Source organism: Schistocerca americana, chromosome 9 (genome assembly GCF_021461395.2).
Source record: "Schistocerca americana isolate TAMUIC-IGC-003095 chromosome 9, iqSchAmer2.1, whole genome shotgun sequence".
Taxonomy (NCBI): Eukaryota; Metazoa; Arthropoda; class Insecta; order Orthoptera; family Acrididae; genus Schistocerca; species Schistocerca americana.
In genome coordinates this window covers 184,801,712-184,816,757 of record NC_060127.1, presented here as the reverse complement: position 1 = coordinate 184,816,757, position 15,046 = coordinate 184,801,712, and the positions used below count along the sequence as shown (strand labels likewise).

Genomic DNA, 15,046 nt, shown 5'->3' with positions numbered 1-15,046 from the left:
GAATAGAAAAAAAGTACTTACATCACTGAAACTTTTCTTATTTTTCATTGTAGTCTCCTTGTAGATTAATGAGCTTGGTCCAACGATGTTCCAGTGCTTTGATCCCATCTAAAAAAAAAAATTAGTTTCCTCCAGGCCTGGAAAGTAGTTGTCAACTCCAGCTATCAATTCTTCGTTTGAAGTGAATCTTCAACCACCAAGAAAAATTTTCAGTTTTGGGAAGAGATGGAAGTCGATGGAGCCCTATCAGGTGAATAAGGTGGGTGTGGCAACAATTCATACCTTAGTTCGTGTAATTTTGCCACGGCGATGGCACATGTTTTTGATCCAGCATTGAGAGTCATGGCACCCATCTTGCAGATACTTTTTTTCATTTCTAATTCTTCAGTTAAAATGTGATATACCCTTTCACATGACATCTGGCAAGTGTGAACAATTTCACACAATTTCAACTGGTGATCCTCGATGACCATTTTCTGCACTTTTGCAATGATTTCTGGAGTAGTGACACATCATGGCCGACCATTGCGCTGGTCGCACCTAAGATCTCCTGACCAAATTTAAATTCATTTGTCCACTTGGCAACAGGTGAATGTGAAAGAGCCGAGTCCCCTCAGTGTATTCTGGAAATCGGCATGAATGTCCTTCATTTTCATACCTTTCTTTACGAAGTACTTAACTGCTCCAATCTCAATTTTTGCCATGTTTGCAAATCACTACACGGAAACAACAACAGAGCCACGCCACTGCCACAACTCTCTTCCAAGAGCACTGATGTGGCAGGTGTTTACAGCCAACAGTCCAATGAATATCATGTGAACAACTCGTTGCACTAGTGCTGACCTCTCGTGGTGATTCCGAGAACTTTTCAAACCACCCTCATAATAACAATAACGCACTCTGGTGGCAGTGGCCACTCCATCTCTCACAGATCACTGCAACTTTAACTGTTCTCATAGCCACTGATAGTGTGTAGGTTTATGAAATTACATTGACATCTGATCATGTCTTCTGGCTGCTTAAATGTATTTCTCAGCTTTGGGTCAGACAAATAATATCATTTGTTTAGGTTACACAAAACATGTCAACTGAAAAGAGCACAGGAAGTGGTCACAATGTGTGCAAATAGAAGTACTCTTCCAGAATGAGATTTTCACTCTGCAGCGGAGTGTGCGCTGATATGAAACTTCCTGGCAGAATAAAACTGTGTGCCGGGCCGAGACTCGAACTTGGGACCTTTGGTTGGGTAGCTCAGTTAGTACAGCACTTGCCCAACGGAAGGCAAAGATCTTGAGTTCGAGTCTCGGCCCAGCACACAGTTTTAATCTGCCAGGAAGTTTCAGGACTACTCTTCATAAATTAACTTCATACAGACTATTAAAAACATACACACACTAGCAGCTTCATGCACTTACACAGTTGGAAGAGGGGGGCTACGGTGTGTGTTAAACTCTCTGTTATGTCCATCAGCACATAAGCAACAAGTGGCAAAAAGTGGCAGTGTCATTGTGTCTCCCGCAATTTGCAATGGTTGTCCGTCCCGACATTCAGCACTGAGAGTGTTGTGTATATGGCAACGGGGTTAAAAGTAATGGTGTTGTACGGGAGTGGTGACGGGAGTGGTGCAGAAAATTCAAGACTGGTCACACAGATGTGCATGATGAAAGTGGTTCAGGAGCTAACTCAACATGGCTGATGATCTTGCACAATATTTTAATAAAATTGTTCGTCTGAGATGTATGTTCAGTATTTCTGAACATGTGCTTCAGATTCCAAGGATAACCCTCTCTAACACTATTACACAGAGGTTTGATTAACATAAGTTTTGTTCACAGTGGGCATTAAAATGCCTAACCAATGTTCACAAAACTGAAAGAATGAGTTCGAACTTGACAGTCCTTCAACACTACCATGCAGGTGGCAGCAATTTCTGAGCAGAACTGTGACTGGGGAGGAGACATGGTGCAGTGTATGAACTCTAAAATTGAGATAAAAAGATTCCAGTAGATAGCGTTGAAATGCATAATGACTGTTACATATTTTGGGATTGCAAAGCAATTTTGGATTTAATGAGAGTAATGTGTGGGAACACTGAGAGCTCATAGATTTATTGTGAGACTCTTAGTAAAACTCTGAATGTCAGTCCAAAACACGTGGAACTGGATGGTTACTGATGGAATAATTCAGGAATCATTCTTCTTTATGATTACATGTGACACAATATTGCCAATTGACTAAAGCAAAAACTCAAACATTTCAGCACAAAGATTTAAAAAGACTTTTCAGCCTGGAGATTTTTCAACACCCGCCCTAAACTCCACACTTGGCAACATGAGATTTTTCATCTCTTCCCCAGGATGAAGATCTGGCTAGCTACTGAGCACTTTATGACTGATGATGAGCTCAAGGATTCTGTCAACAACTAGCTGAAGCAACATGTGAAACCACTCTTTGATGAAGGGCTAAAAAAGCTGGTGTTGCGCTATGACACATGTTTGAGTTTGGGTGGCAACTATATGGAGAAGTAATGTCAACCTCACCCCATGAACCATGGACCTTGCCGTTGGAGGGAGGCTTGCGTGCCTCAGCGAAACAGATAGCTGTACCGTACGTGCAACCACAACGGAGGAGTATCTGTTGAGAGGCCAGACAAACGTGTGGTTCCTGAAGAGGGGCAGCAGCCTCTTCAGTAGTTGCAGGGGCAACAGTCTGGATGATTGACTGATCTGGCCTTGTAACACTAACCACAACGGCCTTGCTGTGCTGGTACTGCGAACGGCTGAAAGCAAGGGGAAACTACAGCCGTAATTTTTCCCGAGGGCATGCAGCTTTACTGTATGGTTAAATGATGATGGCGTCCTCCTGGGTAAAATAATCCGGAGGTAAAATAGTCCCCCATTCGGATCTCCGGGCGGGGACTACTTAAGAGGATGTCGTTATCAGGAGAAAGAAAACTGGTGTTCTACGGATCGGAGTGTGGAATGTCAGATCCCTTAATCGAGCAGGTAGGTTAGAAAATTTAAAAAGGGAAATGGATAGGTTAAAGTTAGATATAGTGGGAATTAGTGAAGTTCGGTGGAAGGAGGAGCAAGACTTCTGGTCAGGTGACTACAGGGCTATAAACACAAAATCAAATAGGGGTAATGCAGGAGTAGGTTTAATAATGAATAGGAAAATAGGAATGCGGGTAAGCTACTACAAACAGCATAGTGAACGCATTATTGTGGCCAAGATAGATACGAAGCCCACGCCTACTACAGTAGTACAAGTTTATATGCCAACTAGCTCTGCAGATGATGAAGAAATTGAAGAAATGTATGATGAAATAAAAGAAATTATTCAGATTGGAAGGGAGACGAAAATTTAATAGTCATGGGTGACTGGAATTCGAGTGTAGGAAAAGGGAGAGAAGGAAACAAAGTCGGTGAATATGGATTGGGGCTAAGAAATGAAAGAGCAAGCCGTCTGGTAGAATTTTGCACAGAGCATAAATTAATCATAGCTAACACTTGGTTCAAGAATCATGAAAGAAGGCTGTAGACATGGAAGAACCCTGGAGATACTAAAAGGTTTCAGATAGATTATATAATGGTAAGACAGAGATTTAGGAACCAGGTTTTAAATTGTAAGACCTTTCCAGGGGCAGATGTGGACTCTGACCACAATCTGTTGGTTATGAACTGTAGATTAAAACTGAAGAAACTGCAAAAAGGTGGGAAATTAAGGTGATGGGACCTTGATAAAATGACTAAACCAGAGGTTGTAGAGAGTTTCAGGGGCAGCATAAGGGAAAAATTGACAGGAATGGGGGAAAGAAATACATTAGAAGAAGAATGGGTAGCTCTGAGGGATGAAGTAGTGAAGGCAGCAGATGATCAAGTAGGTAAAAAGACGAAGCCTAGTAGAAATCCTTGGGTAACAGAAGAAATATTGAATTTAATTGATGAAAGGAGAAAATATAAAAATGCAGTAAATGAAGCAGGCAAAAAGTAATACAAACGTCTCAAAAATGAGATCGACACGAAGTGCAAAATGGCTAAGCAGGGATGGCTAGAGGACAAATGTAAGGATGTAGAGGCTTGTCTCACTAGGGGTAAGATAGATACTGCCTACAGGAAAATTAAAGAGACCTTTGGAGAAAAGAGAACCACTTGTATGAATATCAAGAGCGCAGATGGGAACCCAGTTCTAAGCAAAGAAGGGAAAGCAGAAAGGTGGAAGGAGTATGTAGAGGGTCTACACAAGGGCAATGTACTTGAGGACAATATTATGGAAATGGAAGAGGATGTAGATGAAGGTGAAATGGGAGATACAATACTGCGTGAAGAGTTTGACAGAGCACTGAAAGACCTGAGTCGAAACAAGGCCCCGGAGTAGACAACATTCTATTAGAACTACTGACGGCCTTGGGAGAGCCAGTCATGACAAAACTCTACCATCTGGTGAGCAAGATGTATGAGACAGGCAAAATACCCTCAGACTTCAAGAAGAATATAATAATTCCAATCCCAAAGAAGGCAGGTATTGAGAGATGTGAAAATTACCGAACTATCAGTTTAATAAGTCACAGCTGCAAAATACTAATGCAAATTCTTTACAGACGAATGGATAAACTGGTAGAAGCCGACCTCAGGGAAGATCAGTTTGGATTCCATAGAAATGTTGGAACACGTGAGGCAATACGACTTATCTTAGAAGAAAGATTAAGGAATGGCAAACCCACATTTATAGCATTTGTAGACTTAGAGAAAGCTTTTGACAATGTTGACTGGAATACTCTCTTTCAAATTCTAAAGGTGGCAGGGGTAAAATACAGGGAGCGAAAGGCTATTTACAATTTGTACAGAAACCAGATGGCAGTTATAAGAGTCGAGGGACATGAGAGGGAAGCAGAGGTTGGGAAGGGAGTGAGACAGAGTTGGAGCCTCTCCCCTATGCTATTCAATCTGTATATTGAGCAAGCAGTGAAGGAAACAAAAGAAAAATTCGGAGTAGGTATTAAAATCCATGGAGAAGAAATAAAAACTTTGATGTTCGCCGATGACATTGTAATTCTGTCAGAGACAGCAAAGGACTTAGAAGAGCAGTTGAATGGAATGGATAGTGTCTAGAAAGAAGGGTATAAGATGAACATCAACAAAAGCAAAACGAGGATAATGAAATGTAGTCGAATTAAGTCGGGTGATGCTGAGGGAATTAGATTAGGAAATGAGACACTTGAAGTAGTAAAGGAATTTTGCTATTTGGGGAGCAAAATAACTGAGGATGGTCGAAGTAGAGAGGATATAAAATGTAGACTGGCAATGGCAAGGGAAGCGTTTCTGAAGAAGAGAAATTTATTAACATTGAGTATAGATTTAAGTGTCAGGAAGTCATTTCTGAAAGTATTTGTATGGAGTGTAGCCACGTATGGAAGTGAAACATGGATGATAAATAGTTTGGACAAGAAGAGAATAGAAGCTTTTGAAATGTGGTGCTACAGAAGAATGCTGAAGATTAGATGGGTGGATCACATAACTAATGAGGAAGTATTGAATAGGATTGGGGAGAAGAGAAGTTTGTGGCACAACTTGACTAGAAGAATGGATCGGTTGGTAGGACATGTTCTGAGGCATCAAGGGATCACCAAGGGCAGCGTGGAGGGTAAAAATCGTAGATGGAGATCAAGAGATGAATACACTAAGTAGATTCAGAAGGATGTAGGTTGCAGTAGGTACTGGGAAATGAAGAAGCTTGCACAGGACAGAGTAGCATGGAGAGCTGCATCAAACCAGTCTCAGGACTGAAGACCACAACAACAACAATGTCAACACGTTAGACAGATTTTATATAAAAATTTATCTATATTTAGTAGATAGTTGGTGGTTAATTTATGAGTGCTTCTTGTGCCTGTTCATTTAGAGAGTTACAGTGTAATGTGTTCATATAATCTGTTGATGAATTGCTAATGCCTCAAAACATGTCATGACGCTATCTGTCATCCAAAGCTGAGAGATACATAAAAAGAATTTTGTTACAAGGCCATTGCTGTGTTTCTCTGAAGGAACATGCCGAAGTCTGCATAAGAATAAAAGGTGTCATGAACATTACATATTGTTATTTTTAATAAAATAAATTTTATAGTGAACCTTGTAAAATGGGGGATGTGTGTACAAGCCTACCAACTTTAACAACACGTTTTTGATTCTCAGTGTTATGCAGTTATTGCTGGTATACCTGGTTCTTCTCCTTTCTCTTACTCACTTTTTATCTGTCACATTCAGTAAAAAATGTTCATGCATTCTGTGACAGAAAACATGAAATGCATATAGTCAAGATGAAACAAGTCATTAAAATTCCTTGTTGACAATAAAAATGTTTTTTTAAAGTTACACTACACAAATTTTGTGACATGACAGCAGTTTTCTCTGCAAGAATATCCATTATGGCTCTAAATCATTACCTATTTGATTTCTCATGAAATATTAGGTTGAAGGATTATTTTTGAGTGTTCTAATGATTTCACCTTGTCTGAAATGAGTTCTGCATCGTCATTTGTGATCTAAATTTGTTTGAGAACAGAAGCATAGTGATGTAAAAACTTTCACTGCAGTTACTTCTGAGTGTTCAAAGTTTACCAAAGCCACTGGGTATCAGGGTCCAGAGTTCCCTAGTAATGTGGTTATATTGTTTGTTGTTTTTTGTCACTAAGCAGACAGCTAGTCTGGCCCCAATTATCTGTTCCTTACTAGTTTTATCTAGTAAAATAAGAATTAAGAGAATACCTGTCAGAATCACCATTTAAGACTCTGGCACCATTAACTGATGGGCACGTCTCGCCACCCTGCAACAATTAGAGAGATAAAAGTGAGCATGCATACCCCAAAGAAGCCATAAATCTTTGAAGCACAGCTACTTCAAAACTTTGCAGGTCTAAACACCAGCCATTTTTAACTATTGTAACAAATATTAGTCACATGTTTTTATATGGTGTACCTTAAAGTACCATCATCTTGTACAGTTTCCCACTGCTGTCAAGGTCTGTTTAGAACACGAGCCTCTCTGCCTTTTCCAGCCTACCCACTACCTCTCAGTCACTCTGGTCCTGTCTTCTCCTCTCTATCAGATGCTTTCTTCTCCTCTTTTTGGCCACTTGCCCCTTTTCTTTTTCCTTGGTCTCCTGCTCTTCAGCCCTCTTGAGGATCTTCTTTTCACATGCTCGTACCATTTTAATCTTTTTTCCTCAATATTCTTTTGTTGAGAGTCCTTATGTGTTAGGTCCGCCCCGGTAGCTGAGTGGTCAGCGTGACAGACTGTCAATCCTAAGGGCCCGGGTTCGATTCCCGGCTGGGTCGGAGATTTTCTCCGCTCAGGGACTGGGTGTTGTGTTGTCCTAATCATCATCATTTCATCCCCATCGATGCACAGGTCGCCGAAGTGGCGTCAAATTGAAAGACCTGCACCAGGCGAACGGTCTACCCGACGGGAGGCCCTAGCCACACGACATTTCCATTTCCATCTCCTGAATCATCTCATTTCTCATGTTTTCCATTTTTTCCCTTGAATGCTTCATAACACTTGACACAATGCCTGTTGATTATCATCTCAGGACCATCAGCTGACATTTGTTTGCAGATTTTTCCAAAGTTTTGCCAGCACAAGCTGCTGGCATTGTCAGAGATTTGCTTTCAATTGCTGGTTGTGGACAGAGGGACCATGCCCGCCACTTGTACTTGCAAAATGTTAGAAAAATTAAACAGATTTAAGCTGAAGGTCCCGAGATGAAGACCAACAGGCTATGCATCAACAGACTGCACTAAAGTCTCAACAATTTTGTGCTTCATTGCACTTGCTTGAACATTACTTTTCACCCTTCCTTTCATGATCCAGATTTCTATCATGCACAACTCTTTTTGGCTTGTTTTTTAGTGTATAATACATGTGGTATTTCACCTTCTTACATACAATCCCTCCCACTCTTGTGATGAAGCTATCAACTTGCATCACTCATTCACTTATCTCTTGGCAAATTCTTTCATTTTCAAACATTATCCTCTCCAGGTACGTTAAACTTTCTGCCATTTTCAGCTGTACCCCACACAGTGTCTTGTTCACTAGAGGTTTACCCTTTTTCTTGTTGTGATCACAAGCTCACATTTCTTTCTATTAAATTTTAGGTAATATTATTGTATAACTCTTTCCCAAACATCTACTTGCTTCTCTACTTCTTCCTCATTGTTCCACGTACTGTGAAACCATGAGTAAATAACACTGTTGTCACCTAGTCTCCAATTTCTCCAACCACTTTTTTCCTCACCACCATGAAAAGTGACAGATAGTGCACTTCCTTGTTTCAGGCTGCTTCTCTATGCCAACCATCCTGTTCCATAGCTTCCCACACTCACAAAACTTATGATTCCCTGGTAAAATTCTTCTATCCTCAGCAGAATCTGCTTCTTTCCTTCTCAGTGGTTTACCATCTTTGCTTTTGGGTACAATTTCATACACATTACCTAAATCCACCAAGGCCCCAGATCTCTCCCATACTCGTAGTGATGTTCCTGGAGCTACCTAACTGCAAATATGGAGCCTACTGTGTATCTTTCTACTGTTATTGTCTCAGCTGCTCTTCCACTGTTCTCTAGATTCATCTCTCTAGCATGTTCTCATGGGTTCTTGTACAGTGGAACATAAGGGTAATGATCCTACAGCTCTCTACAATCTTTCAACTTCCCTTCTTGGAAATAACCACAGTTATTTCTTTCTTCCAGACTTCTGGAGTTCTCATTTGCTTCCACACAGCCATAGCATCCTCACCTCTTCTGCTGTTCTGATTTATTCAAACTTAAAAAGTGATTAATGTTCACTCCTTATTCATTAAAAATCTATTTCTGTTCTTGTCCAAAACAATGAGTGATTGACCTAAGCGAGAAATTGTTTGAATCATTCTCACTGGCAGACAATTCTCTTACTGTCAGGATACCACTGGCTTGTTTCTTTCCTACTTGCTCTGACAGTGCGTTGTTTTGTCTTCCCCAAACATATTTTACAACATTCTAGTTGGATGCCCCTTCTTTTCAGATGATGAACTACTTTTTTTGAAGCTTACTATTGTTAGCTGCACTTGGAATATGCTCTTGAGCTTGTTTTTCGCCCGTATGAGTGAGTCACAGCAGTTTTGTGCAAAGTACATTTCTCATCATCTGTTTATTCATGAATGGATAAAATAGATTATCTCAAGCTAAAAAATATCAAGCATCCACACAAATCTCATGATGACACATGCATATAATGCCACTGTCATTCACAACAGCTGTCCTGGATTTGTTACATTTCCTTTGGAGGTAATTTTAGAATTCACACAGGCAGCAACACCAATCAAGAAGAGGAGGGAGCCAGAAATTTATAAACTGCTGTCATATATGGGCTGTTCAATTTTTAAAATCAACATACAGAGTGGTCCAAAAAGTGCATACACTGTTTAATTGCTCACAACTTATCCCTCTGGTGGGTGAGCTGGTGAATAAAACATGCCAAATGCAAATTAAGTTTAATTTTTGTGATTTTAGATTCTTTGTTGGATCTGGGCAAACAGATGTTCTTTCATTAATGCTTCAGCTACAGTGCTGATAGATTATGTCCATTCTTGAATACTAATAGCACATCTATGAGAAGTTTAAAAGTGAGTTGAGTGCATCACATTTGGCATACAAAATACACCATGTGCCTGATCATGCAGGTTAAATTTCTCCTATTTAGTTTTTCTACCTTCACTAATCTAGCTATTGTGTTGGGTCTGGTTTTGTAGGCAAGTAGTCTGTGAAGTACAAAAGATCTTTTCTTTGTTCAGGTTGGGTAAAATGTCACAACTGACAAACTTTGTGAGTGATCCAATACGAACTCTGATTCTAAAATAGAGAATTCAGATGGGGATGATGACAGTTCTAACAAAGATGATGAAGCCATTGACTGTAGTGAGCATGATTCACAAAGGTAGCACGAATATGATACTGAAGTTGATAGTAGTAGAGGTGACTGAGGGCTCGAAAATCTTTCATAGGAACAGACAAACACAGTAAATTGAAGCAATGTCAATAAAACCGAAACAAAATGAAACAAAAACATTATGAAACATTATTATTTATTATAATACATTTCAAAACTGTGAATCTTAACAAAAGAAATCGTTTACTTTATATAATAAAACAAAAATAATTTAACTCATAAGGTCAGCAGACCCCAATACATAATTCCAGTACAAGCAATAAAAAGTAAATCTGGATGTATAGAGGAAAAAATGTTTTTATTTTCTAAATTAGTACAATATATCATCTTACATTCATTTAGTTTCGAAAATAATGTCCTCAAGATGGCGGCCATTAGCATCAATACATTGTTGTAGACAGTCCCTGAAGTTTCGAGCAGCTCTTGCACACATATTGCAGGGTATGGCATTAACTTCATCAATAATTCGCTCTTTTATCTCTGGTAGGGTATGAGGACAGCTTTTGAAAACCTTTTCCTTCAGATTTCCCCAAAAAAAGTAGTCACAAATGCTCAAATCTGGTGAACGCACAGGTCACCCGAAATCACCCCTCAAAAAGAGGAGGTGTCTCGGAAACATTTATCTCAAAACATCAAGTGAAATTTGAGCTGTGTGAGCAGTACGTAGCTCCATCCTGTTGGAACTACAAGTCCCCCAGTCCATGTTCTTCAACAATCTCGTCCATTCTGGGTTGCAGAAAATTTTGCAACACTGAAACATAACATGTGGAATTCCTGTCAAGGTCACTCCTTCCTCCTCAAAAAAGTAAGGACCTACCATACCAATTGTGATATGGCACACCACACTGTCACTTTAGAAGGATGTTGCGGTCTTTCATGAATAATTCGGGGATTATTTTCAGCCCAGTAGCGAAAGTTTTGTGTATTCACACACCCACTGAGATGAAAATGTGCCTCGTCACTACTGAAGAAAGCTACATTCGGAGGAATCTGAGCAAACATTTGCTCTCACAGATTTTTATGGTTGGCGCAGTCTGCTGGGCGTAATTCTTGGTGGTGGTGGTGGTGGTTAGTGTTTAACGTCCCGTCGACAACGAGGTCATTAGAGACGGAGCGCAAGCTCGGGTTAGGGTTGGGAAGGAAATCGGCCGTGCCCTTTCAAAGGAACCATCCCGGCATTTGCCTGAAACGATTTAGGGAAATCACGGAAAACCTAAATCAGGATGGCCGGAGACGGGATTGAACCGTCGTCCTCCCGAATGCGAGTCCAGTGTGCTAACCACTGCGCCACCTCGCTCGGTCGTAATTCTTGAGTAATCTTTATTTTGAACAGATGGAACTTCAAATCACCTTGCAGAATCCTTCTCACACTGCAGTCTGAAATCTCCAATGCCACAGCATGTTGCTGAGCAGAATGTTGTGGTGATTGTTGAACTGCTGTTCTCACTTGTTGCACATTTTCTGCCATTCTGGTGAAACTGCATCAATCATGTGCATCTATTCGTAGTGTGCTACTGGTTTCCAGCTACATGTGAAATTTTAAAAACTTGGCTAGGTACAAACTACAAAAGTAACACATTCAATCGATGCCATAACTACATCCATGTTCTACCAACAATCCTGCAATGTGTAGTAGAGTGCACACGGCACACAAGAACCAATATTCCTGTCTTCAGTGGCAAAACAATTTCTTACTGTTTCCAATTGAGGTCATTACACTGTATCGAGATATGAGGGGTCAGAAATGTGTCCCTTCCTTAACACAAAGCTGCATCTCTATTGAAAATTTAAGAGCAATCCTTTCAATGAGGCATAAAATCTCTGTTTTAGTGTCTTCTAATAAGAATAAGATAAATGTATAGACCACCTCAACATAAAGCTGAAAACCACACACATCAACAAATAATTATCTGGCTGACAAATTGACTTATACAGCTTGTTACAGAGGGACTACAGTTGAGTGTGGAATCCCAACGCCTGTGTAAGTTAGTGTTTTTCACTGACCCACAGCACTGCCAGAAACGAGGGGTGGTGGTGGAAGTGCGGGGTGGGGTGGGGGTGGGGGGGGGGGGGATGAGGTGGGGGAAGGTAAGTGATTTGAAAAACAGGTCCTATGACTGACTGACGATAAAACTTTCAAATTTGTAGACTAATGCTTACCCATACAGCCATCAAGAGGCTATTCAGTTTTAATACGCTGTGGGTGGTAATGTCTACAGATATAAATGTAAGTGATTTTAATAGTTTCATTATATGTGCCCAAACAACACAGTATATATTTAATTTTGTTAACACTGAGTGTCAGCTCGCAATCATTGCACAAAATGCTGCTCATCGTGGGGTCTTAATATACCTTGCAAAAATTTTCTGCCAATGCCATCTGTCCATATACAAGTGTATCACAGAGCTATTACCTGTGAAAACCTCTTTGTGCTCTGAGTGATATATTGGAAGTGCTGACTAGGAAGTCCTGAAGTCTGCCAGGATTCTGGACTGAAATTCTATATGCATATATTTTGTTTTTTGTTCCCCCCATGAACCATGGACCTTGCCGTTGGTGGGGAGGCTTGCGTGCCTCAGCGATACAGATAGCCGTACCGTAGGTGCAACCACAACGGAGGGGTATCTGTTGAGAGGCCAGACAAATCTGTGGTTCCTGAAGAGGGGCAGCAGCCTTTTCAGTAGTTGCAAGGGCAACAGTCTGGATGATTGACTGATCTGGCCTTGTAACAATAGCCAAAACGGCCTTGCTGTGCTGGTACTGCGAACGCCTGAAAGCAAGGGGAAACTACAGCCGTAATTTTTCCCGAGGGCATGCAGCTTTACTGTATGATTAAATGATGATGGCGTCCTCTTGGGTAAAATATTCCGGAGGTAAAATAGTCCCCCATTCAGATCTCCGGGCGGGGACTACTCAAGAGGATGTTGTTATCAGGAGAAAGAAAACTGGCGTTCTACGGATCGGAGCGTGGAATGTCAGATCCCTTAATCGGGCAGGTAGGTTAGAAAATTTAAAAAGGGAAATGGATAGGTTAAAGTTAGATATAGTGGGAATTAGTGAAGTTCGGTGGCAGGAGGAACAAGACTTCTGGTCAGGTGACTACAGGGTTATAAACACAAAATCAAATAGGGGTAATGCAGGAGTAGGTTTAATAATGAATAGGAAAATAGGAATGGGGGTAAGCTACTACAAACAGCATAGTGAACGCATTATTGTGGCCAAGATAGATACGAAGCCCACACCTACTACAGTAGTACAAGTTTATATGCCAACTAGCTCTGCAGATGACGAAGAAATTGAAGAAATGTATGATGAAATAAAAGAAATTATTCAGATTGTGAAGGGAGACGAAAATTTAATAGTCATGGGTGACTGGAATTCGAGTGTAGGAAAAGGGAGAGAATGAAACATAGTAGGTGAATATGGATTGGGGCTAAGAAATGAAAGAGGAAGCCGCCTGGTAGAATTTTGCACAGAGCACAACATAATCATAGCTAACACTTGGTTTAAGAATCATGAAAGAAGGTTGTATACATGGAAGAACCCTGGAGATACTAAAAGGTATCAGATAGCTTATATAATGGTAAGACAGAGATTTAGGAACCAGGTTTTAAATTGTAAGACATTTCCAGGGGCAGATGTGGACTCTGACCACAGTCTATTGGTTATGACCTGTAGATTAAAACTGAAGAAACTGCAAAAAGGTGGGAATTTAAGGAGATGGGACCTGGATAAACTGAAAGAACCAGAGGTTGTAGAGAGTTTCAGGGACAGCATAAGGGAACAATTGACAGGAATGGGGGAAAGAAATACAGTACAAGAAGAATGGGTAGCTTTGAGGGATGAAGTAGCGAAGGCAGCAGAGGATCAAGTAGGTAAAAAGACGAGGGCTAGTAGAAATCCTTGGGTAACAGAAGAAATATTGAATTTAATTGATGAAAGGAGAAAATATAAAAATGCAGTAAATGACAGCAGGAAAACAGGAATACAAACGTCTCAAAAATGAGATCGACAGGAAGTGCAAAATGGCTAAGCAGGGATGGCTAGAGGACAAATGTAAGGATGTAGAGGCCTATCTCACTAGGGGTAAGATAGATACTGCCTACAGGAAAATTAAAGAGACCTTTGGAGATAGGAGAACGACTTGTATGAATATCAAGAGCTCAGATGGAAACCCAGTTCTAAGCAAAGAAGGGAAGCAGAAAGGTGGAAGGAGTATATAGAGGGTCTATACAAGGGCGATGTACTTGAGGACAATATTATGGAAATGGAAGAGGATGTAGATGAAGATGAAATGGGAGATGTGATACTGCGTGAAGAGTTTGACAGAGCACTGAAAGACCTGAGTCGAAACAAGGCCCCCGGAGTAGACAACATTCCATTGGAACTACTGACGGCCTTGGGAGAGCCAGTCCTGACAAAACTCTACCATCTGGTGAGCAAGATGTATGAGAGAGGCGAAATACCCTCAGACTTCAAGAAGAATATAATAATCCCAATCCCAAAGAAAGCAGGTATTGACAGAGGTGAAAATTACCGAACTATCAGTTTAATAAGTCACAGCTGCAAAATACTAATGCAAATTCTTTACAGACGAATGGATAAACTGGTAGAAGCCGACCTCGGGGAAGATCAGTTTGGATTCCGTAGAAATGTTGGAACACGTGAGGCAGTACTGACCTTACGCCTTATCTTAGAAGAAAGATTAAGGAATGGCAAACCTACTTTTCTAGCATTTGTAGGCTTAGAGGAAGCTTTTGACAATGTTGACTGGAATACTCTCTTTCAAATTCTAAAGGTGGCTGGGATCAAATACAGGGAGCGAAAGGCTATTCACAATTTGTACAGAAATCAGATAGCAGTTATAAGAGTCTAGGGGCATGAAAGGGAAGCAGTGGTTGGGAAGGGAGTGAGACAGGGTTGTAGCCTGTCCTCGATGTTATTCAATCTGTATACTGAGCAAGCAGTAAAGGAAACAAAAAAAATTTGGAGTAGGTATTAAAGTCCACGGAGAAGAAATAAAAACGTTGAGGTTCGCCTATGACATTGTAATTCTATCAG

At 40.6% G+C, this 15,046-nt stretch overlaps 1 protein-coding gene across 6 annotated transcripts in view; it reads right to left on the bottom strand.

Moving 5' to 3' along the window:
* The window catches only part of LOC124550934 (zinc finger protein 2 homolog), a 91,789-nt gene that overhangs the window by 50,858 nt on the left and 25,885 nt on the right, over positions 1-15,046 (bottom strand). For 5 of the 6 annotated variants that reach the window (XM_047125738.1, XM_047125734.1, XM_047125735.1 and 2 more), the window contains exon 6: positions 6,765-6,823. The exons of the other annotated variant lie outside the window; for it this stretch is intronic. In XM_047125738.1, coding sequence (XP_046981694.1) covers positions 6,765-6,823 — 59 coding nt within the window. The remainder of the gene's footprint in view (positions 1-6,764; positions 6,824-15,046) is intronic. 6 annotated transcript variants of the gene reach the window in all.